The following is a 15702-nucleotide window of genomic DNA, read 5'->3' as shown; positions in this document are numbered from 1 at the left end:
AATGCATAATGGGAATGGAAATAAAATGTAAAGAGCACAATCAGCATATGTGAACACCATATGTTGGTTATGATAAACTTTCAGTATGTGCCCATTATCAGAATTTTACACAGGAGATAACACAATCAAACCAGGGATTTCCGGTCTCTATCCAAAAGAGGAGGTTTTTAATGGTGCCACGTGTAATACAGTTTGATTCAATTACATGCATTCCATACAACTGTGACCCTAATGCACATCTTGCATTTGTAGTCTGATTTGCTGTCCATGTCTTGCTCATGGATGGTCACTGAAGCAACTGCCAACTGTCTACAAGACAGTTGATGTACAGTTTAGCTCTCAGGGCCTTACTTGTAGTGACTGAAATTGAAATGCAGCCACAGAAAGATCTAAATAAAACCTGTAAGAGTTATCTGACAGGCTTCAGCCAACAAAAACTAAAATACTGCAACTCTAGTACTGTTGTTTTAAATTTGACATATACTATATACTACTACTTTGATATACTATCACTGGCCAGTCACATGAAAGCTCGATACATTTAGACACGCAGACATGATCAAGACAATCTGCTGAAGTTCAAACTGCATCAGAATGTGGAGGAAAGGTGATTTAAGTGGCTGTGTAGATGGTACAGTTGGTGATGCAAGACAGACTGATAATTTCAGAAACTGCTGACCTACTGGGATTTTCCCACTCAACCATCTCTAGACTTTATAGAGAATGGTCAGAAAAAGAGAAAATATCCAGTGAGCTGCAATTCTCTGGGCAAAAATGCCTTGCTGATGTCAGAGGTCAGAAGAGGATGCCAGACTGACAGGAAGGCAACGATAACTTACATAACAGCTCGCTACAAACAGGGCATGCAGAAGAGCATCTCTGAATGTACAACATGTCATCCCTTTGTCACCACATGTACTCAGCTTCTGATGGCTCCTTCCAGCAGGATAATGAGCCATGTCACAAAACTCAAACCATCTCAAACTGTACTTTGAGATGGTTACTCAAATGGGCTCCACAGTCATCAGATCTGATTCTCTGTCAACAGTGTTGGGGAGTAACGGAATACATGTGCCGCCGTTACGTATTTAAAAACACTAAATATGAGTAGCTGTATTCCGTTACAGTTACCGTTTAAAAAGGTGGTATTCAGAATACAGTTACTTTGTTGAAATAAATGGATTACACGCCGGTATTTTCCTGTTTCATATGTTAGGCTATGCCCTCTCTATTTTTGGCAATTCCACGCACATTAAGAGGCTCAAATGCCTGTGTCTCAATCTCATAATGACGTGAACAAATGTTTTTTAAATTATTTAATATGAAGGCAATAGGCAGAGTGTTATAGGTGTAGTCCTAAAGAATGTAGCCTCATGGGTAGTGTAGTCCGTGCTGCAGGGAGAATGGCCTGCCATACCCGTTATCTGTCTGTGAGCACGAGGAGGGAGAAAAAGGAGAGTGGAAAAGCACGAGTTGTCACCGATCAGAAACGGGAGATGGAAGCATGTAAATATTATAATAACCACTTCAGCCAAGAAGAGTGCCTGACGAGCCCAGTTGTAAGTAAGCTATTAAGACTCGACTGTACACCGTGTTCTTGTTTTCCTCTGAAACAATAAGTTCCGTTGGAGCAGCCTTTCAACGCCTCTCTCTGTCTCTTGCTAGCAAAGTTGACCCAGACAACAAAGTAAAGCTATTTTTGGCTACGAGCCCGTATTAGCCAGAGGTCCCTTTACTACGGTTCAGAGCCGCGGACCTGTTTTATATACGCACGGAATAGTTTTGTATGCGAGATCGCTGCTAAAAGTGCAGCGTTACCAAATGTCAACCTACTCTTACTCATTTTATATTAAGATTTAAACATCTAGTTGGTATTGGTATGGCGAGTAGCCTTTAGTAATAGTAACAAACCACACAGCAATAGTACATTCACGTAGTTGTAAAAAAGCATGATAATATATTAAGCAATCCAAAGTATTCAGAATACGTCACTCTCATTGAGTAACGTAACAGAATACATTACAATATACATTTTGGGGCATATATTCTGTAATCTGTAGTGGATTACATTTTATAGTTAACTAAAACTAAACTAAAAACTAAAACTAGATGTAATAAAAATCTTAGTTAACTAAATTAAAATAAATATTCGACTTTTGAAAAAACAAAACAAAAAAACAAACAATTCTGTGAACCTTTAAAACGAACTAAACTAGAGGAAATATCCTTTGATTAAGTGCTTGTTATTTTGGTAACATTTTTATCAAAACTTGTCTGATGAGGCTTTGATGGACATATTTATTGAATCATTTGGACATCTACAAGACCGTGAGTCGATGCTTTAAAAAGTTCTTTGTTTTTGCAGTAATACCTGTATTAATTTTCTTAAATCTTGCATCTGACATATGCCCTCTATACAACAATAATTAATAAAGACTAAAACTAAAGCTGAAAGTACTAAAAAAACTAAAGTGAAACTTCACAGTTTCAAAAAACTACTAAAATGAGCCTACCTGCTCTGGAAAGTAACTGAAACTAAACTGAATTAAAGGCAAAAAGTCAAAACAAAATAAAAATTGAACACTAATAACAACTTAAAAACTATACTATCTCTGTGCTTTATCATCCAATAGAGCAACTTTAGGATGTGGTGAAACAGCAAATTCACATCATAAATGTGCAGCCGATATACCTGACGCAACTATTCCCAGCGCACCCCCACTATACGTTTAGGTTCGAGTTCAAGCATTATATACGAATCTCCACATACTCCTAAAGCTGGAAGCGATGGACATTAAAGAAATGTAAACTTAAAATGAAACAGTTTAATTCCACTGCTGACACTTGCTAGTTTAAAAAAAAACTCTTTCTGTGTGCACACTCCCTGACACTGCTAAAAACTTGCTACCCCCTAAATGTCACGCATAATAAATTCTTAAAATTAAAATGTTTTCTCTAGAACTGATTTTCCAAGCTGACATGCCAACAGAGTAACTGCCAAGGCCTCCTACGAAAAATACGGTGCCTGCCAGAACACATGGTGATGGTGACAAGATGATAGATAAATAAACGTCCACGAAAATTATGTTACCTACATAAAACGCATGCCTTCAAAGTCACTCACCCCCAACAGCCTCCGAAATAAAGGCGTGTGTGACCGTCTTTGCCATGTAGGAGAGGTGAAGTGTGGCAGCAAGAGAAGGACAGGGCACAATCAATGGGTCTTTCCTAGAATTGGAGAGGTGTGTACCAAAAGGAAAAATAATAAAAGGTAGAATGTATTATTGATGAGCAACAGCTCATCAGCATTTTTCTTTTATGACAGGAAACTGACTTGGATGGAGCAGCAGCTATGATGAGGTGAGGGGCGAGCAGAGACAGGGAGTAGTGGACAACCTCTGTCAAACTTCCCCCAAAGCCGACGTCTTTGTTCCTGAACAAAAGTTCCTCTGTGAGCCAAGCCACATCACGACACAGAACAGATGTACTTACACCCTGCGGAGGAGAGAAGAAGGAAAAATCTAATTCCAAAATCAGACATGAACATTAACCATCTGCTGACATTAGTTAGAGACTGGTGGGTATGACTCAGAAAATCACTGTCACACTCTACTACACTTGCACGAAAAAAAAACAGTATGAGCCGCTTGGAGTGTTGATGGATCCTTAGAGGGGTAGCAGCAGATTTTAACACTCACAGCAGCAAGAGGAAACTTGTTTGCATCTACACAGGGGCTGACAAACGAACCTTGCGATGTTTGTACAGCAGAAGACTGGACATAAGACTGGTGGGCATCACAGCCATGCAGGAAGTTGCAGCTAGACGCACACATACACACAAACACACACACAGATTATGCAGCACAATTTGCATACCATTATAGACTCATTTACTATTCAGCAAGGAAGATAATCCTGTACTTACAGAAGATGAGGTGGAGGATGATGGCAATGCTGAGGTTTCTCTCCGACCGACTTGGCTCTTGAAGTTCAGATGCATAATAAGAAGACGGCAGGAGCCACGACACTCTCCTCTGCCCGAATGCACTGCCAGCGCTTCAAAGAAAAAAAGGGGGAGTGAAAAGAGAAGAATACCAGCATAAATTTAGATTTTCATTTATTTATCTTATATAGAAGAGATGATGCCATAGAAAGAGAGACAGAAGGATGTGGCGCTCAAAGTGTTCTATGTAAAGAGAGCTGGTCTCTTGTCCCCGATGGCAAAGAGACAAATAACAACTGAAATGGGAAAACTGATGAGCAAAACAGCTTGTTGTGCTGACACAGTAGATGTTCACACCAGTTTCAACAGTTTGGTGGTACATCGTACTTTAGTTTTCCACACTGTATCTTTAACTGAATTAAAAGGGATGTTGTTGTAACTTCGTGCAATCGTAGCAGAAGTATAATCTGCATGGAAAAAGAAGAGAAACTTTGGAAACACTTTTTCCGATGTGTTTCCGATCCACTGAAATTAATGCTAAGGATCCCAATTGACATATTTATTTCATCATGTTACATCCCCCAGGAGGATGTCTCTTCTCCCTACTAACCCTTTGTTTTGTACTAATAGTAACAGTAAAAATGAGTCCAGAGAATCCATGGACGACAGGGTAGTCTCATATTAAACAATGGCATCACATCCTTTTTCCAGGCCAGATCTGCAAGCCTCAACTTCATCCGACGAGAGAGACACCCAGGTAGTTACATGGGTCTCTTTCCTATACTGCTAGAATAGGAAAGGCTTATCTTTTAAGGCTTCAAATGGAATCATAATTGTCCCAACTTGCAGTGACTGATTAGAAGTTTTATTATTGATCCACATGCTCAATATCCCAGCAGGCAAGTCCTTGCAGCAAGATGTAGAGCATGCTTAAAAATTACTTTATACTACTGGACATGGGGGGCAGCTCCACAAACAATGAAAATAAGATCTTACAGAAGACTGACATTTAGCATAATACTTGGACAAGGCTGGATTCCCTCAGGAACAATGTACAGCCTGTGTAAAATCTTGAATTGCCTCTCCCAAGCAGAGTTAAAGACCAGGACACTGGAGAGCTGCACAGGCCATAGAGGCCACTCCAGGCCTCCGGCTCTATAGTAACCAGGTCAGATTCCAATCTGCCTTTTACTTTGTCAGCATTATCTACATGGAGGCTCAAGAGGATCTTATAAAGCCTCTTGGTAAAATATTTAAGTTGTATATTATATGGGAGAAATGCTGAGACCTCCAGTGAAATTTATAATGCCTACTTATCAAAGGTACTTTAACTGGCTGTAACAAAGCCTTCTCAGCTTTGGGGAAAATAAAGTACAACTTTACTTTTCTTATTTTGATGAAGATTAGGCAGCCTAGTAAGTATAAATGAGCTCACAGACATTACTAAAGGTCTAAGTATATAAATTTTTACCACATGTGACTGCAGTGGGGTATTTATAATTATCTAGTATATTTCTTTTTCTTTAACATTTTTTAGAGGTATTACATTATAGAACTGGAAACATTATTTATTTAATTTATAGCTAAAAAAATGAAACTATTGTAAAGTGAAGAAAAAAATAATCTCTTAGATTAGGTCTACAGAATAGCTATAAAGCTTTCAGACGCTTTGAAACCAAAACCCGGCATGTGTTTGTAAAGATCAATCATATTTTAAGCAATCTGCATTGACAGCAAATAAACCAAATATAACAGACTAATGGCTTAACAAATAAAATAGTAAAAGTAAAACAAATTGAACACTTTCAGTTTAATTTTGACTCAAATCTAGCTGCAGATCAAATGCACTGGTAAACCAGGAGGGTTGGTGGTGAAAGTAAACAAATCTGCCCACGAACTGTTACATGTTCTAAATAAACATGAGACATTTACGCGTGTACACCCATGCAAACCACCGCTCTCGAGAGGACAAATCGGCTCTGTCGTTTTTTTTTGTCAAAGCCACATGGAGTCACTGGGGACGGGCAAAAGTGCTGCATGCTGTTCTGCAGCAGCCTTTCACGATTCGCTCTTTGTATTCCATATAAGAGCCATCTCACATTAAAACATGGGGTTGCTTTTATTGTGAAGCAGGCTCTGCACTTAGTATGCGATAGTTTATCTAGCGTACAAAATGAGATGATGGCCATTCCTGGCCTTTTTTCTAGCCATCCATCCATCCGTTATTTGTTGCTTATCCAATTCAGGATCCCAGGGGGGCTGGAGTCTATCCCAGCTGTCACAGGTCCAGAGTCGGGGGTAGCCCCTGGTCAGGTCGCCAGTCCATCACAGGGCCAACATGGAGACAGATAATCACACACTCTCACATTCATGGCAAGTACTGACCCAACAGATATCAGGTGACCTTACGTGCATGGACTGTGAGAGGAAACCGGAGAACCCAGAGAGAACTCATGCAGACACAGTGAGAACATGTGTCTGCATGTAAACACAGCTAAATTCAAACCCAGGATCCTCTTGCTGTGAAATGACAGTGCTAACCACTCCACAAAAAACAACTATGTTAATTACTATAATTTATAATTAATATACTTAATGTTGTAAATGGAAAAATACTGAGAGACGCCATAAACAGCAGCACTAGCTGTTCCTTTCTATTTGTGCTCAATGAGTCTTTGGAGGTGTATTAAACCACAACTGCAATTATCACAGCAAACAAAGCACTCATTAAACAAGGAATGAAACTGAAATGATTATAACTTTAAAGAGTAATAACATAGTCTCTGAACTAAAAAGATCCTGTATTGGCCGTCAGCGATTTGAATGTGTTGAAGTGAAGTGGACTCATTGTCCGGGGAGTTGTGTAAGAAATCATGTGAATCAGTCTCGATATTATTTGCTCCAGTTGAAAAGAAATTTCAACAGCCTTATCTAATTATATTGAATACTTTCATTACATAATTATATTACATAATAATAATTTCACTTACCCAAAAAATAGATAAATAAATGCATCACAAATTCAAGCTAACTCTAAAAGTGTTCAGTAAGAGTTCAGTGGATCACTTCACACTACATTTGTGCCTATAACGAGCAATAATGTTTTTCAGCTGTTTATCTGATGCTGTGTTAAAAGTGGTGTAGCACTGATGCATTCTGGTTCTATATTATTTTTAAGAGAAGATATCAAAACATTTTAGACAGAAATTGTTCATTTCAACTAAGAAAAGTTACAAAGTGTGTGCACTTTTGTAAACAGTGTCAGTCATATAGTCACTTATCCATCTCACCATCCATTATAAATCACAGGTTACTGTAATGTGTGAAATATAGAAAGAAAGTTCTACATTTTATTGTCATCGGTTGGCTGTAGTGCCCAAAATAATGAGAATTAAAATCCACTGAGAAGTCAATGAGGCAAACAGTCACAATTACCTATTTTCAGTAGACTGGACATGCGACCTCACCTGTATCCAGACAGCTTACACCAAGCTTCCAAAAAACAACAACAACTGTGTTTTAGAAGCTAACAAGCTAATGTTAGGCTTGGCATTCCCTCTGATAAACAGTTTAAATTCTAGTGTCTGAGTCTAACAATTTTAGATCTACTACAATGAAAGTTTTTCTACTGCCAGCTAGCAGCCGCTAACAGAGGCTAACACCAACTAACAGCAGCAAAAACAACACAGTTTACTAACAGAAAAGTTCAGGATATCCTGACCAACTCACCTCGCTATCATTGTCATTGGACAGGCATGAGCTTCACTGATTCATTTACTTGTTTCATTGAATTCAGTTCATTCATTGACATCTAGAGATGAAATCTTAAACACTGTATCTTTAAACCTTATTATGAGCTACATGGAAAAACTGAAGAAAAAAAAGAGAATCTCCAAAGGTGCATCATGCTGCCCAGAATCTGTTGATGATAGAATCCCTATATACAAGTACATAGGTCATATCTGTGAAGGCACCCTTAATGCTTGATGATATACTGCAAACCATTGAAAAATTAAGTGCACTGTCAAAACAAAACTGCTGAGCAGTTTATATCCTGTCTTGCACAAGATCAGGAAAACATTTTGTTTGTTTTAGAGTTGTCTGTCTCTTCAGCTCTTACATATTGTAGTTAAAGGGTGAGCCAATGCTCCTTCCCAAATGTGGTTGCATTCAAATCAAAACATGCAAATACATACACTAAAATGTCTAAGCTTCAGTATCTGATACAGTGTGTTTGTAGCATTCTGAATTAAATATATGTAACGGTTAAATGATATGCAAATGCTCTAAAGCTGAAACCTCAGCAGCTAGGGAAAAACAGAGTGCAGCAGAAGCACTGAGCAGCGCCCAAGCATGTTTATGATGTAGGCGCAGAGAGTTGAAGTTGCTCACATGCAGATGACAATCCAATCTAACTACCCATCTCTACTCCTCTCTTTTTCTATCGCTTGGCTGTTTTTTCCTCCATCCCTCTCATAAGAATTAAATGTATGATGGGAGAAGCCACTCTGCTCGTCAGAAGCCAAGCAGAGATTGAGCGGGGATGTTATTTTCTTTCCGTTATCTTTTTTTCACTGGCAGACTGTGTAATGTTGATGGTAATTGGACCGAGGCTAAGAGGATGAAAACTCTCATCAGTGCTTGCATCATATCTGTGCCAGATTTAAGGTTTAGAGAAAAGTTCTTCAAAGTTTAGGAGAAAACAACTTTTCAATTTCACAGATCCAGATAAAACACAATGCAGTTCCACTGTGGTTTGTTCATATGCAGTATTAATGTTCACTCACGCATACAGGCATGTATGCAGAAGCTTTGATTACCGGTTGTTGAGGATAACAGGAAGCAACAGGTCCTGTAGAGGGAGCCATTCATCTACTCTGCACCTGCCTGATTCGCACATCTCCTACACACAAACACACGCACACAGGATCGTTTACACACGCATGCACATGCAAAGAGCTTTAAATTTGCATCTTTAAATTACTTAAAACTAATGCTCTTGTTAACTGGGTTCATAAAACTGCACAAAGTCTCAATTAGTAACTCCATTTCCAGTTTATTAGGTATATCTAGCTAAAACTAATATATAGTGATACAGTGTATCCTGCAAATTTCCTACTGAAAAGCAATAATGCCAACCAAAGAGGCATTTAACTTATTATCTTTCTTGTGGTGTGCTGAATTACACTCACTCTCTCTAGTCTCAACGTGCAGAAAACAGAGGGCATAAATGTAGAAATTGATTTATTATTTACTTAATATAATATGCTATAAATGAGATTTTACAGCTCAAAGGAAATTTTAACTAAGACTAATTTAAAATGAAATAATTTCAAAACTCATTTGTGAAGCTAATTTAATTATTACAATGTGAAAAGTGTGATTTGTGACAAAGCTTTCTGTTTACTGGCACAAGAGTGTATAAATAAATGATCCCACAAAGCGTAACGAGACAATATTCTCAGCTCTTTTCAACAAAAACATGTCTGCCTTTCTTTCTTTCCACTAGGACAACATGACTGTTTGTTTAACCACTGTTAAAACGCTCAGAACTCATGCTCAAAGTAAACACCAGTACGGCTGAATGGGGTTTTTAATGACATGGGCTTCCTGCTGCGTACCTTGACAGAAAAGGGCTGGGCGAGGTGAATCCTCACACTTCCTTCTGGCCTCCAACAGAAAAGGCACCACAACCACTGGAAGATAGATCTCAACCCAACCTATGAAGATATGTAAAATACACACACACAGATATATATCTTGACATATTTACATTTAGGAGGACATGTGAACAGCAATACCACTAATGAGCAGGATCTATAACGAGTACTAAGATAAACAGCCGCCCTCATAGTGTGCTTAGGAGTACAGGAACTGTGTGTACAGCACTGTGTGTCTACAGTGTGTGAATGACAGAGCAGAAATGATGGGGCAAGGACCTTATTATTGCAATTAACCAAAAGCAACACCCACTCTCCGGTATCATCTCAAAGTGCAGATAACAAAGGGCGTTATTAATGGAGACTAATAATCATCACAGCTGCCTTGAAAAAATATTAAAATGCAAACCTCAACTCAACGACCAAAGCTGCCCAGTGAGAAATTAGAGAGCAAAGTTGTGAAAGCTCTCGAAGTTGGAGAGTCATCACTGACAACTTTGGGTTTTTTCTCGAGACCACAAGTTTCATTCTGTGAGCACCTCTTTAGACAAAAATCTGAGAAACTTGTGCCGTCAACACACAACACAGATATCCTGATCACAGGACTGTAACTACAAAATCTTATTTTTAATGGACTCAATATTCTTTGTCTTTCTTCTGTTTGAGTAGACAATTCTCTTTTCCTATTTTTCTAACTACAGCTATTTTGGGGGTTCTTGGGGGTTTAGGCTGTATTTGCTTACATTTGAGTGAACTTGCCCGTGTCTGCTTATTATCTATTAGCAGTTCCTGTTTTCAAAGTAAACATACATACAGCTATGCTTGGATGTAATAACGGAACCAAGTTAACACTGTACAAAATAAAGTGAATTTTAGGTAAATTCATACAGTCATCACACTATTAAAGCATTATTTTTTTCTCCGATGTAGTGACACTGTATCTGTGTGTGAAAGGTCTTTGTGTTCACATTCACTCAGTTGTATCTTAAAAAGTGTTTGCATGTTGATCGCCTCCATGAGCTGTATGTCAAAGTAACTGCTGTCGCTCCAACTGTTTGTCGTGTTGATAAGTGAGCCAAAAAAAATGGCACAGACTGCAATAACTAATTTCCTGTTGTTTTTATAACACTGACAAGCACCTGTTCCTTTCACCATATGCAGTATTTCTGCCTCATGTTCTTTCTCCTTTTTGCAGTTTGAAAACAAAGCACTAAAGCAAACCTGTTCACTTGTTCCTGAGGACAGAACAGTTACAGATGGATCCTATTAAGTGTGTGCGTGCGCTTGCAAGTGTTTGTTTACACACATCCACCTGAATGTAGGTCTTGGGTACACAATCGTACGAGATGCCCACGGGGACCAGACTGACGTCGGGGACAGATCCCTCTTTGATGAGCTGCCTGATGCGAGCCAGCCACTGGCCACCCAGGCCAGACCTCTCTGACACACCAATACTTATTGCCTGGCCCTCATGTAGCAGCTCACGTACCAGCTGAGGAGAGAAAGATGGCAAAGACAGAGGTGTGAAAAATCCTGGGAGTCAGAGAACAATTAACATAAACGCCTACAATGCATTTTGAAAAGACACATAAGCAATAATGCAAACCAGAAGATGGAGGAAACATTAAAAAAAAGTCCAGAGGCAGAATGTGGAGGAAAGTCAAGTCAAAATGCAGGAAGCAGGCAGGATAAAGAGCAGAGATAAAGCGGGACTGTGGGGGACACTTAATGACATTCAGAGATACTTCCCTCACCCCAAATCCTGTTTCCCCCTTACAGACAACAGAAATTCAATTACCATTGAACAGCAGCTAAACAGGCCTACACTCAATAAACAATAAAGGTCTATTAACACTGAAATACAAGCAATAAACAAGCCTGCCTTCTCACGCAAAACAAATATGCTTTCTCACTTGAAGCGCAACTGAAAACAAACAAAGTAATAAAACATCTCACAGCATCAATTCATAAACAGGCTGTTTATGTTTCACTTTAGCTATAGTCTCTGTATACCGACGTCAGACTGAGCTGTTTTATTGAACTGTATAACACAATATTGATCTTAGTAAAGACAGTAGCGCCTTTAAATGAAATGTGGCTTTAGGTAAACTGATACAGATCACAAAGCGGCTGGCTCCTTAGATATAAACAGATATTAAGAATAAATAGATGCTGAGGATTACTGGTAAAAAAATAAAATAACTGAGGCACTTAGACAGGCACTTGAGGAAACCATAAAAGATGCAAGATGTGGGAGAAAACAATACACACCACGAATATCTCCCAGATAACCGACCTGTCAAGCTCCTGATTTAAACTACCAATGCTCTTCATATTTCCCCACCCTCGTTCTTATGGCTTTGTCACTCTAGCCAACTTCCAGAGCTGCAATATCTTTAGCAAAGACTGAAGCTACTTTGTAATTCTGAGAATGAATGGAAAGTAGGATGAGATGGTAGGGTGGCAGGCTGCATTCTGATTGGGGAGCTGACTGTGATAACAATCCGCCATGTAGTGCAATGAAAAGTCCCTGCGTGTCTGTGAGTATGAATTTAAATGAATGCACATACACTAAGCAGCAAAATTACAAAGATGGGAATTTTTGTTTACCTTCTAATTTTTATATAATTACCTGCTGTCTAGGATTTATTTTTCATCAAAATGCATTAGCAACATGATTTCGAATTCAGGGCTCAGTGTGCCATTTTAACTTTCACATACAGCACTAATGAGGAATTTGTACCAGGAGAACTTTTTTATGACTTGTGGCACAGAAAAATTTGTGCCTCTAACCTCAATTAGTAGTTGCCCATAAAACTGGACATTTGCATATTGTGACCCAAGTGGTAAACTGTCCTGATGCTGGTGTGCTGCAGAAGTAACCTAAACAGAATCTGTTTAAATTCACACTGACTGGTCACTTTATTAGGTATAACTGTTCAACTGCTTTTTAATGCAATTATCTATATCAACCAGTCGCATGCTAGCAAATCAATGCATTTAGGCATGTAGACATAGCCGAGATGATCCTGGCCATGTCTACATGATACATTATGATACAATGGAAGATTACTGAAAGCACAACACGTCAAAGCTCCAAGCAGATGTGCTACAGAAGAATTCTGTCAGCTAAGAACAGGAATAATTCTCAGCCAAAATTGGGCAATAGAAGATTGGAAAAACACTGCGTGATCTGATGAGTTCTGATTTCTGCTGCGGTTGGGTCAGAATTTGGTGTAAAGAGCACAAAGGAATGGATCCATCCTCCCTGCTATCAACAGTTCAGGATGATGGTGATGGTGTAATGACGTGGGGGATATTGTTAACAAACTTTGTGTCCTTTAGGACCAATTTGTCATTGTGTAAATGCTGACCATGTCAATCCCTTTATGACCACAGGGTACCCAACATCTGATCCTTTCAAGTTGCCACTAAGTGAATATGCTGTTACACTGATGGATTCTTGTATCAAACATGAACAAAGTTTCAAATAATGTGATCAGTGTGAGCCAAAAGCTCAAACTTTAGAGTGCTCTAAATGCTCAGGTTCAGACAGTTCATACCACTCTCGGATCTGTATGACATCAAAGAGAGGGAAAATTCTTAATATAGCGACACAGAAGAAAGCTGATTTAAAGGGTGAAGGGTGGACAACTTGTTTCAATCACCAGAGGAGATGTATCAATATCCATCGTAAGATAAATAAGACTCAGCTGTAAATCATACAGATCTTCTCCAGTTGAGTCTAAGAATAAAACATATGGAGCTGGAAAAGAGCAAAAAAGGTCCCCTTTAATTACACTGGGTTAGACTACAAACAGGCAATATTTGCCCAAGTTAGAAAAAAATGGGTAGAAAATTAAAAATCTCAGCAGCTATTTCATGGTCTGCTATGACATTTAGGGAACACAAATGTCAGTATCTCCCTTTTTTATGTGCTAGAATGAGGTTTGCATCTGTTTACTTTAACACTATGCCAGCTCATGTGTGGCACAGCTTGTGCCTGTTAATGTCCTGATGTTTCCATTTAACTTAAATAAAGCCTCTCAGAACCACTGCAATTGCTTGTTAAAGCAGTCAAGCGGAAGTTTGATGTCTGATATAAGGACCAATTTCTTTTCCTTAAAATAAAGTATGAAAATCACCAGACCTAGGAACTCTTATATACTAACCCTTCTTATTTCTAACTTACAGCAGTCATGACAGACTGGTACAACGTGTCCATCTCAGCATCGTCCTCAGTAGGTGCAGAGGGTGGCAGGAGGACTACACCTACTTTCTGCAGGATGGATCTGCAGGATAAACAAAGCATAGCATAACTCAAACACTAGTTTAATCAAAGAAAATGTGCATAAAGTCATTCATGCACATTTTCACTGTTTGAAATAAAACTGCCCAGCTCAAAAATAGTAGCGTGAATAAAAGTGATAAACACAGCACCCTATTTAGTTTGTGTGTATGAATGTACCTTAGGGAGGCGTTCTTAATTTGGAGAGGACAAACAGTGTACGGGACTCTGAGGCTGTGATAGAAGAGCACGAGAGGGATGAGAGCGCAGTCCACGGCGCTCTGACGCACGTACACATAAACCAGCAGAGATCCCTGAATTAGAGAACAGAAGCAGCTTCTGATAAACAAAATTCCTCACATTGTAATTCATTACATCAAACAAACACGGATTGTGCAGAGGTGACGCACAGATTAAGGAGCGAATCCGTGACCTTAGATTAAATCTGCTTTTGATCAAGCCACACAAAGGAAACAGGAAGGAATGAAGAAAAATTTATTTTATGTTTTAAAACTAGCAAAGACACAGTGAAAAATGTGTGAGGTCAACATTCAAGTATTTAAAGATGCAGCCACAGTTCAAGTATAGGTGGTGAGTATGCCTGAATGGCTGGATTGATTGTAGAAGTTGACAGCGCAACTTTGTTTTTTTCCCAGTGTCAACAACAGCTCTATTATTTGCTTTGTGGTCCCTTATCTTTCGAGTAGCATTAGTGATTTTTTCCATTATGGACATGGAAATGAAGAGCTACTATCGCAAACTCAATTATATATCGAGTGAAGTCAAAGCAGAGAGATAAAACACGATGGCACTTCTGTGCATGCGATATTGTCGCTACAGCAAAAAGCGCTTTGCAATAAAAGAATTAAAACACATAAGCAGCCTGAGCATTGGTAGTCTTCATAAACTCATGATAAAAGATATGTTATTCTTTTTTATTTGCTTTTTTAATATAGTGAAAGACACAATAACTGGGTTACACCTGAAATTATTTTATATGAATTTGGTTGTAACTATAGCCAGTATGCAGTGGTTCAAACGGTTCAGTGAGGTCACGCTGTAACCCAACTTGCCTCAATAACGCAGAAAATGAGAGATTTTCAGGTTTGTCATGAAACAATTTATGGATGAATAAATTGGTAAAGATTTAGACAATGGGACTAAACAAGATTTAAATTGATTTTGTACACAGTCCCTCCAGAGATAACCCTCGATATATCCTGACAATTACACTGCTCAAAAATATTAAAGAAACACTTGATCATCACTGTTTAATACAAAGTCATAAACACAAATCTGAATCCATTTCACCTCCACTGGAGAGGCAATGACAAGGCAACCCCCAGAAAGGGAGGGGGGGCTCGTCTTATTGCTGCTGTCTAATTTTTCTCTAGTTTTGCTTTTCACTGGTCTCCTTGTCACTACTTCTACCTGCAAACCAATTAGGTGTCACAGGTAGTTGAGCTCCTCAGTAATGGTACATCCAATGTGGTTTACTGTGTCTCCCAACATCAGTCTGTAGAGTGTGAAGGAGATACCAGGACACAGGTACAAGAAAAATATCACTGCAGCCCTGAAAAAAATCATCTCCAGTGGGTTACTTATGAGCATGTTTCTGACCAAACTGACCAAAAGACAATGTTAAGCTGCCTGCAATATATCATTCAGCAAGACTGGTTTGGCAATGGGTCAGTGATGGTCTGGGATGGTATTATCTTTGGAGGGTCACACAAACCTCCAGGTGTCAGCCAATAGTACCAAGATGAAATTATGAAAATCTCAGAGCCACTTCCACTTCATGCTCGTGCAGC

General features: G+C 38.9%; 1 protein-coding gene across 4 annotated transcripts in view; it reads right to left on the bottom strand.

Moving 5' to 3' along the window:
- gpat2 (glycerol-3-phosphate acyltransferase 2, mitochondrial) overlaps positions 1–15702 on the bottom strand; it is a 40881-nt gene that overhangs the window by 14097 nt on the left and 11082 nt on the right. For 3 of the 4 annotated variants that reach the window (XM_085368492.1, XM_085368494.1, XM_085368493.1), the window contains 9 exons: positions 14072–14205; positions 13796–13895; positions 10916–11095; positions 9565–9663; positions 8764–8846; positions 3926–4056; positions 3749–3819; positions 3335–3495; positions 3125–3228 (listed from right to left, as the gene is read on the bottom strand). In XM_085368492.1, the coding sequence (XP_085224618.1) occupies positions 3125–3228; positions 3335–3495; positions 3749–3819; positions 3926–4056; positions 8764–8846; positions 9565–9663; positions 10916–11095; positions 13796–13895; positions 14072–14205 (1063 nt within the window). Of the gene's footprint in view, positions 1–3124; positions 3229–3334; positions 3496–3748; positions 3820–3925; positions 4057–8763; positions 8847–9564; positions 9664–10909; positions 11096–13795; positions 13896–14071; positions 14206–15702 lie in introns of all 4 variants that reach the window. The other variant, XM_085368491.1, reaches the window with a different exon arrangement.

This window comes from Diplotaxodon limnothrissa, linkage group LG12, assembly GCF_057381915.1.
Source record: "Diplotaxodon limnothrissa isolate DT_005_m linkage group LG12, D_limnothrissa_male_GT1.1, whole genome shotgun sequence".
In the NCBI taxonomy this organism is placed as follows: domain Eukaryota; kingdom Metazoa; phylum Chordata; class Actinopteri; order Cichliformes; family Cichlidae; genus Diplotaxodon; species Diplotaxodon limnothrissa.
Note: the sequence above shows the minus strand (reverse complement) of the source record. Positions and strands in the feature narration are given on the sequence as shown.